The sequence below is a fragment of the Tasmannia lanceolata genome, unplaced genomic scaffold, assembly GCF_043159265.1.
Source record: "Tasmannia lanceolata isolate RefF3 unplaced genomic scaffold, GAP_Taslan_0.1 ptg000036l, whole genome shotgun sequence".
Taxonomy (NCBI): domain Eukaryota; kingdom Viridiplantae; phylum Streptophyta; class Magnoliopsida; order Canellales; family Winteraceae; genus Tasmannia; species Tasmannia lanceolata.
The window spans coordinates 7004384-7014035 of NW_027518713.1; the positions used below are offsets into that span (position 1 = coordinate 7004384).

Below are 9652 nucleotides of genomic sequence, written 5' to 3' on the forward strand. Positions count from 1 at the left end.
GCCCCAGCACCAATGGGGTTTAAAATGCCAGTTATCCCGCAGTATGATGGGACCACTGACCCCGTCGACCATTTGGAGATGTTCCGGACATTGATGCTCCTCCACGGTGCGTCAGACGGTTTCCTCTGTAGAGCATTCCCGACAACCCTCACAGGCGCAGCTAGGGATTGGTACTCAAGGATCCGACCGAACTCCATCAATAACTTCGAGGACTTCGGGGAAGACCTGGTTCGTCACTTTCGAGCAGCCGCAGGCCAAGGAAAACAGCAGCATCCCTGATGACCTTGCGGCAGGAGGATAATGAACCTCTCAAAGCCTTCGTCAGCCGCTTCAACAGGGAGGCACTCCAAGTGCCAGATTTGGACCCCTCGGCCGCTACGAACGCGCTTCTCGCGGGTGCTAGATCGAATGATTTCCGCCGAGCAGTGGCCCGCTGGAATCCTCACTCCCTGGTAGACCTAATGTCCGGGGCAGAGGAGTACATAGACACTGGCAGCTCTGGATTCTAGTCGGAGGAGAACCTCTGATGACAGGAACCAAGACAAGCTCCATGCTAAGCAGCGCAGGGACGACAAGGTCGTCAGAAGGGACAAATCCCCGCACAGGAGGGAGGAAAACTTCACCCCTCTCAACACCTCCCGAAGGCATATCCTGGCGGCCATCAGCGGAGAAGAGTTCATAAAATGGCCAACTCCAATGATCTCCAAGGGAAACAGGAGAGACAAATCGAAGTACTGCCGGTTCCACAGGGACCACGGACACGATACAGACGATTGCCGACAGCTGAAGGAGGAGATCGAGCAGTTAATCAGCAGAGGCTACTTGAAAAAATATGTCCGGAGTGACACCCGCGGGAGTGACCCCAAGGAGAAGAGTCCCCAGGGCCGAAGCCCTCGGCGGTCTCAACCGCCCCCAGTCCGAAGACAGTCTCCATCGTCGCCCAGTCCACCGCCAGAAGCACACGGCTCCCAACCAAGAGGAGTCATTGGCACAATCATGGGCGGCCCGGCGGCTGGAGGCACCTCCTCCGCTGCTCGGAAAGCATATGCGCGCCGAGTCAATGCCGTGCATACATGCAGCAAGAAAGCGAAGACGGAGAATGAGATCTCCTTCTCGGACGCGGACCTTGACGGCCTGATATTACCACATGACGACGCTCTAGTCCTGACTATGCTCGTCGCAAACTGGGAGCTGAGGAAAATCCTGGTAGACAACGGGAGCTCAGCCGACATTCTGTACTATCACGCCTTCGAAAGAATGATGATAGGTGACGACCGCTTAAAGCCCGCGAACTCAGATCTTTTCGGGTTTTCAGGAGAGGTAGTCAAGGTTGAGGGACAAATCGAGCTCTCTGTCCTCGTCGGAGAACCGCCCTGCCAGGCCTTCGCCATGGTCAACTTCCTAGTAGTGAGGGCCACCTCGGTCTATAACGCTATCTTAGGACGGCCTGGCCAGAACCTGATCCGCGCCGTCGCGTCTGCTTATCACCAGAAGATGAAGTTCATAACGCCCAATGGCGTGGGAGAAGTTCGAGGAGACCAGCCGCAATCTCGGGAATGTTATGCAATGGCGCTTAAGGGCAGAAATGCGACGGAGTCGTTACCAATCGAGTTACTGGACCTGAGGGACGAAGCTCAGGGAACTCAGCCCGCCGAAGACCTTGTCCCCGTCCCCCTGTGCGAGAAAGATGATGAAAAGGTAGTCCAGATCGGCTCCTCTCTTGACGACGGCGTCCGGCACAACCTCACCCAGTTCCTCCAGGACAATGCGGATGTCTTCGCATGGGCCCCCACGGACATGCCCGGCATCAACCCGGAGGTCAGTTCGCACAGTGTCGACCCGACCTGCAGGCCGGTGAAGCAGAAGAAGAGACACTTCGCCCTCGAAAGGCAGATGGCGATCAGAGAAGAGGTGGAGAGACTCCTAAGAGCTGACTTCATCCGAGAAATCCAATACCCGGACTGGCTGGCAAACGTAGTCCTGGTGAAAAAGGCCAATGGGAAATGGAGAACCTGCGTCGACTTCACGGATTTGAATAAAGCCTGTCCAAAGGACAGCTACCCGCTCCCAAAAATCGATCAGCTCATCGATGCCACCGCAGGTCACGAAGTGCTCAGTTTCATGGACGCCTTCTCTGGATATAACCAGATCAGAATGTACGAGTCAGATATCCCGAAGACCTCCTTCGTAACGGATCAGGGGACTTACTGCTACCGTGTCATGCCCTTTGGCCTGAAGAATGCTGGGGCCACGTATCAGAGGCTTGTAAACAAACTCTTCCGGAATCAGATTGGCCGCAACATGGAAGTATACGTCGACGACATGCTGGTGAAAAGCCTAAGCTCGCAAGATCATGTCTCCGATCTAGAAGAAACGTTTCAAGTCCTGAGAGACAATAAGATGAAACTCAATCCCACCAAGTGCACTTTTGGGGTCAGCTCGGGGAAGTTTCTGGGGTTTATGGTCAGCCAGAGAGGGATAGAGGCCAATCCAGAAAAAATCAAGGCCGTGGTGGAGCTCGCTCCATCGAAAACCATCAGAGAAGTGCAGCGACTGACAGGGATGATAGCCGCGCTGGGGCGCTTCGTCTCAAAATCTGCAGAGATGTGTCTCCCTTTTTTCAACGCAGTCAAAGGCCTCAAAATCTCGCCCTGGACAGAGGAATGCCAAACCTCCTTCGAGGAGCTGAAGCAATATTTGTCCTCTCCACCGCTATTGACAAAACCGGAGCCCGGTGAGGAGCTAATCTTGTATCTATCTATAAGCCCCCTGGCTCTGGCTGCGGTCCTAGTTCGTGAAGAGCGCAGCCAACAAAAACCGGTCTACTACGTTAGCAAAGCCTTGCACGACGCCGAAATAAGGTACCAGCGGGTCGAGAAATTGGCTTACGCGCTGGTAATGGCGGCCAGGAAGTTGAGACCGTATTTCCAAGCTCACACGATAAAGGTCCTAACTGACCAGCCGCTTAGACAAGTCCTCCACAAGCCAGATACTTCAGGACGATTGGTTAAATGGGCCGTGGAATTGAGTGAATTTGACATCCGGTACATGCCCAGGCCCGCGATCAAGGCTCAAGTATTGGCAGATTTCGTAGCTGAGTGCTCCATCCCCCAGCAGATCGCCGAACCTGAAATCGCCCAAGCCCCAGCAGCGAAAGGTGCTACTACAGCCGGAGAACCAGCAGAAGATGGAGCCAGAGCAGGAACCATCCCCATGCCACCAGTTGAGCATGATCCTTCAATCGCCGAAGCACTTTGGGAAGTGCACGTGGACGGATCCTCAAACAAGGCTGGTTGCGGAGCCGGTCAAGTTTTAACCGGGCCGGACGGTTTCACACTAGACTACGCCTTGAGGTTCGGCTTTCGCGCTTCCAACAATGAGGCTGAGTATGAAGCACTCCTCGCCGGAATGAATCTTGCAGTCCAGACCGGAGCCCAGAGATTGAAAGCTTACTGTGACTCCCAGTTGGTCGCCAACCAAATCCAAGGTATATACGAAGCCCGCGACGAGCGAATGATTAAATACCTCTCCCAGGTCCGGCAACTATCCTCCAAGTTCAGAAGTTTTGAGGTTGTCAGAATCCCCAGAACGGACAACACAAAGGCAGATGTACTGTCCAAGCTGGCCGCCTCCGGATACACGACTCTCGGGAATATATGCATGGAGTTCCTACAGGCCTCCAGTATCGAAAGAAAGGCTGCTGCGATAATGCAGGTGGAACACGAGCCCTGCTGGATGGATGAGATCGTCGACTACCTGCGTAGTGGGAAACTGCCTGAGGCCAAGAGAGAAGCGCGCAAGGTGATCCAAAGAGCAGCCCGTTTTTCACTTGATGGCGAGAACTTGTTCAAAAGATCCTATACTCTCCCATACTTAAAGTGTCTCCGGCCCAGCGACGCCACGTATGCCCTGCAGGAGACACACGAAGGTATTTGCGGGGAGCACTTGGGGGGCAAAGCCCTGGCGATCAAAGTCCTCCTTAGAGGTCTGTACTGGCCAACGTTGAGACAAGACGCGCTGACCCTGGTAAAGAGATGCGAGAAATGCCAAAAGTTCTCCCCCACCATTCATCAGCCCGCCGTATCTATGGCCCCAATTGTCAGCCCGCTACCCTTCGCTATTTGGGGAATGGATATCTTGGGCCCCTTCCCACCGGCCTCCGGAAGGCGCACCTTCGTAGTGGTGGCTATTGATTACTTTACCAAATGGGTGGAGGCTGAACCTCTAGCCCAGATCACCGAACAAAATGTGCAGAACTTCTTCTGGAAATCAGTAGTTTGTAGATTCGGGATTCCTCGCGCCCTGATAACAGACAACGGCAAACAGTTCGACTGCCGAAACTTTCGGAAGTTTTGCTCCGACCTGAAAATTGAGCAGAGGTTCACCTCCGTAGCACACCCACAGACCAACGGGCAGACAGAAGTCACAAACCGAATCCTGCTGCAAGGGATCAAGAAAAGACTGGACGAAAAAGTTGGTCGATGGGCAGATGAGCTGTATCACGTCCTATGGGCCTATCGCACCACCCCGCGCACACCAACGGGTGAGTCCCCATTCAACCTGTCCTTCGGAACAGAGGCGGTAATACCTGTCGATGTAGGCACCCCGTCCGCTAGAATTTCCAACTTCAACGAACAGCTCAACGGTGACGGGCTCCGCGCGAATCTTGACTTATTAGAGGAGGCCAGAGAAGAATCCCGAATAAGAGTCGCCGCCTACAAGCAGAAAGTATCTCGCTACCATGACTCGAAGATACGCCCTAGAGAGTTTCGAGTTAGAGATCTTGTCTTAAGGAAAGCTGCTATCTCCCAACCCAAGAAGGCCGGAAAGCTTTCCCCAACCTGGGAAGGGCCTTACCGAGTAAAAGAGGTGATTCGCCCGGGAAGTTATAGACTGGAAACACTCGAGGAACAACTATTACCACATGCCTGGAACTCGAAGAACCTTCGCAAATATCATCAGTAGCAAAGTAGCCGACACACACAAAAAAAAAAACTTTGTAAATATCTCCTGAATGTGAATGAAAGAACCTTTTCTTTTTGCAAATGCCTTCGTGTCCGTCAGATTTCGAAACCCAGTTCACTAAAACTAGGGTACTCAACGTTTGGTTCGCCACGGCTCGTCTCCGCAAAGACCGGGAGCCCACTCCTGGTCCGGAACCAGCCCGGATGCAAAAACCAAAGCTCCTTCGAAACCCAGTTCACTAAAACTAGGGTACTCAACGTTTGGTTCGCCACGGCTCGTCTCCGCAAAGACCGGGACCCCACTCCTGGTCCGGAACCAGCCCGGATGCAAAAACCAAAGCTCCTTCGAAACCCAGTTCACTAAAACTAGGGTACTCAACGTTTGGTTCGCCACGGCTCGTCTCCGCAAAGACCGGGAGCCCACTCCTGGTCCGGAACCAGCCCGGATGAAAAAACCAAAGCTCCTTCGAAACCCAGTTCACTAAAACTAGGGTACTCAACGTTTGGTTCGCCACGGCTCGTCTCCGCAAAGACCGGGAGCCCACTCCTGGTCCGGAACCAGCCCGGATGCAAAAACCAAAGCTCCTTCGAAACCCAGTTCACTAAAACTAGGGTACTCAACGTTTGGTTCGCCACGGCTCGTCTCCGCAAAGACCGGGAACCCACTCCTGGTCCGGAACCAGCCCGGATGCAAAAAACCAAAGCTCCTTCGAAACCCAGTTCACTAAAACTAGGGTACTCGATGTTTGGTTCGCCACGGTTCGTCTCCGCAAAGAATCGGGAGTCCACTCCTAAGTCCATGACTCCTACCTGGAGCGATAGTTACGCATCATACAAAAAAGCAGTATAAACTAGAGACGGACAAGCATTGAAGAGTTAGACAAACAAAAGTTCTTTCCATTCATATGTTGGGGCCTCAGAGGACCATTACAAAAGGGAGTTGGGCCTCCAAGGGGCCATTACAAAAAGGAATCAAGAAATCGCCAAAAAAGGGGAGGAAAAGAACTCAGGGCGCCTCATCGCCCCCATCCCGCGCTGGATCTGCCCCCGGGAGCAAGAGTGCGTCAGCTGCGGCCGGCTCCTCGCCAGTGAGCGTCGGTGGATCACGTATAACCATCCTCGACAGGTCAACGCCCGGATTGGAATCCTTGACCTGCCCAAGGCAGTCAAAGAACCCTATCTTGTAGGCCTCACTAGATAGAAGAAGGAGTTCATCCTCCTTCTCCTGAACGGCAGTCGCCTGCCTCGATAGGGCTCTCTCCCTCTGAGCGTTGAGGGCTTCCGTCGCCTCCTCCTTCTGCGCGGCCAGCTGAGCGGCAAACTCTTCTCTCAGCCGCTTGATCTCTTCGGCAGATTTTTCTACGGACTTCTTCAGCTCCTTCGCCTCCTTTTTCAACTTCCCATTCTCCTCCTCAGACTTAGTTATAGCATCAGAGAATTTCTTACTCTTCCCCCGCAGATCATTGAAGTACACTCCGATCTGTAAAAATACAGAGGAGCAAGTGTTAACACAAGCAAACAAAGCAGAAGGCGAGCAAAGAGTAAGCATACTCGTCAGCCATCTTACCTGATAAAGAGAAGAGAATACGGCCTCTTCGGCCGTAGCTGGCGGCTCGTGGAGAACCTGTTGCTTGTCTTTGTCAAGAATGCATTTAGTTTGAATCTCTACAGCCACCCGGCTCTCTCCAAGGCCGGAATCAGTCTTTTGGACGGCCCAGTTCGGCCGAAAAACGTTATCACCGTGCCTCGTCGGGGGCGGAAGGGTGCCAGCAGACGTCGCCACGGTCCTCGAGGACCCTGCGCCCCGGCCGGATGAACTCACCAGTTTCACCGAACTCTTGGGCTTGGGCTGGGGCGGTGCGTCCTGAGTCGGAGCCGGGCTCGCCGTCTCTGGGGCCTTCCTTTTCTGGCCCTGACGGACCGTCCCGAAGGCCCCCTTCCTCATCTTATCCACTAACGACTGCTGCTGCATCTCTGAAAGATAGACGAAAACGAAACCAGTCAGAGACAAAAAATATAAAAAAAAAAAGGTGGAGAGACGAATTTTAAAGGAGGCTATCTACGTACGTGCCCGGGTCGCAGTACTAAGGCCCAACCCAACCAAAACCTCTTCCCCTTGGAAGTCTGAACAATCAACAGGCCCCTCCCGGTCCAGCACCTCCCGAAGTAGAGCGAGGGTTCTCGCATCTTCACCCTCGAGAAACGGTTTGCGACTCATCGCGACTGTATCCGGGGTTCCCCATCTCAAAGGGACCGGCCAAGGCTCGCTGGACTCCGTGTCCTCGACATAAAAGAACCTGTTCCTCCACAGGTGTATGGAGGTGGGAATGCCAGTGATCATTTTTATCTCCGGAAGCTGGCTAATGTAAATCCAACCCCCACCCTTGTGCTTCTTCAATTGCGCACACGCGCGGAACAACGGTACTGACAAGTCCCTCCGAAGCCGGCCCCGAATGAGGTATACAAACCCCGTGAGCAGCCTCCACGAGTTCGGCGCCACTTGGGCCGGAGCTAGCCCCTAATGCTGAAGCACCGAAGCGAAGAAGGGGTGTAGAGGAAATCGGAGTCCGGCCCTCAGTGACTCGTCATATATGCAAATATCGGAGCTTTCGTTACAGGCTCTATCTCCCTCCGTCGCCTCCCTCAGTCCAAACCTGGATGGGATGCAGTACTTATCCCTAATCACTGCCATGGCGGACTCATCCAGGTAGTTCTCCTCATTGAGAGCCTGTATGTTGTAGGTAGGGTTGGCATCCATACGGGCCTGTGCTACGACCTCAACGGCCCGGCCTGGGTGAAACGTTGTGGACGCCTCGCCGGCGTCACTACCAACACTCCCCCCTTGTGGGACGTAACTATCCGTTAGAAGCGGAGCGGTGTTCAGGTCTAATATCGCCTCGTCCTCCCCCTCCTCATCACTACCTATAACAGTCACACTCGCCGTTTTCGGGGCCGGTGACCAAGTAGGCCTATCCTCGATCCTAATCAACGATCTAGACCCTGAACTACTAGAAGACGACTCCCCCGAACCGGACTCAGAACTAGAGCTACTAGACATGAAAGCAGGAAAAGAAATGAATGAGACGCGCTCAAGAAAAATTACCGGATCACACTGAATGCTCCTGAATCCACCGCCGTTCACAAAAACTACACGGCCCGAACTGACCTTCGCCGAACTGGGCTTCGCCGAACCGACAGAGGAAAAAGAGGGGGAGAAGGAGGAGAAGTAAAAAGTGAAAGTGAGAAGGCAAAACCCACTCTTATATAGATTTCTCTGAGGCGGTATGCATTAAATGAAGGGCGCACGTCTCGAGGACGCCCGAGGGGTGCCACGTGTCTTGTATTAATGGCGGGCACAAACTTCGAGACGAGTTCCAAGCAGTCCGGCCCAAGCCGGACTAGGTCGCTAAACGACAAAAGGCAGTCCGGCCCAAGCCGGACTGGATACGACGCGTTTCGCTAAACGACAAAGGCAGTCCGGCCCAAGCCGGACTGGATATGACGCGTTTCGCAAAACGACAAAAAACAGTCCGGCCCAAGCCGGACTGGGTCGCTAAACGACAAAGATTAGTCCGGCCCAAGCCGGACTGGATATGACGCGTTTTCGCAAAACGACAAAAGGCAGTCCGGCCCAAGCCGGACTGGATATGACGCATTTCGCAAAACGACAAAAGGCAGTCCGGCCCAAGCCGGACTGGGTCGCTAAACGACAAAAGGCAGTCCGGCCCAAGCCGGACTGGATACGACGCGTTTCGCTAAACGACAAAGGCAGTCCGGCCCAAGCCGGACTGGATATGACGCGTTTCGCAAAACGACAAAAAACAGTCCGGCCCAAGCCGGACTGGGTCGCTAAACGACAAAGATTAGTCCGGCCCAAGCCAGACTGGATATGACGCGTTTCGCAAAACGACAAAAGGCGGTCCGGCCCAAGCCGGACTGGATATGACGCGTTTTGCAAAACGACAAAAAACAGTCCGGCCCAAGCCGGACTGGGTCGCTAAACGACAAAAGGCAGCCCGGCCCAAGCCGGACTGGATATGACGCGTTTTCGCAAAACGACAAAAGGCAGTCCGGCCCAAGCCGGACTGGATATGACGCGTTTCGCAAAACGACAAAAGGCAGTCCGGCCCAAGCCGGACTGGGTCGCTAAACGACAAAAGGCAGTCCGGCCCAAGCCGGAGTGGATACGACGCGTTTCGCAAAACGACAAAAAACAGTCCGGCTTGGGCCGGACTGGGTCGCTAAACGACAAAAGGTAGTCCGGCCCAAGCCGGACTGGATACGACGCGTTTCGCAAAACGACAAAAATCAGTCCGGCCCAAGCTGGACTGGGTCGCTAAACGACAAAGATTAGTCCGGCCAAAGCCGGACTGACCAAAATCCGGACTGCCTCCAAAATCCGGACTGCCCCAATTTCCGGACTGCTTCAGACTCCGGACTGCCGCCAGATTCCGGACTGCCACCAGATTCCGGACTGCCTCCAAAATCCGGACTGCCCCCAATTTCCGGACTGCCCCAATTTCCGGACTGCCGCCAGATTCCGGACTGCCACCAGATTCCAGACTGCCTCCAAAATCCGGACTGCCCCCAAATTCCGGACTGCCCCCAATTTCCGGACTGCCCCAATTTCCGGACTGCTTCAGACTCCGGACTGCCTCCAGATTCCGGACTGCCTCCAGATTCCGGAC

At 54.2% G+C, this 9652-nt stretch overlaps 1 protein-coding gene across 1 annotated transcript; it reads left to right on the forward strand.

The window, feature by feature from the left end:
- The first annotated feature begins 2898 nt into the window (after positions 1-2898).
- Positions 2899-4965, forward strand: LOC143859722 (uncharacterized). The gene is made up of 2 exons (XM_077370373.1): positions 2899-4026; positions 4405-4965. Exons 1-2 carry the CDS (start codon positions 2899-2901, stop codon positions 4963-4965), a joined length of 1689 nt encoding a protein of 562 aa, XP_077226488.1.
- The last annotated feature ends 4687 nt before the right edge of the window (positions 4966-9652 follow it).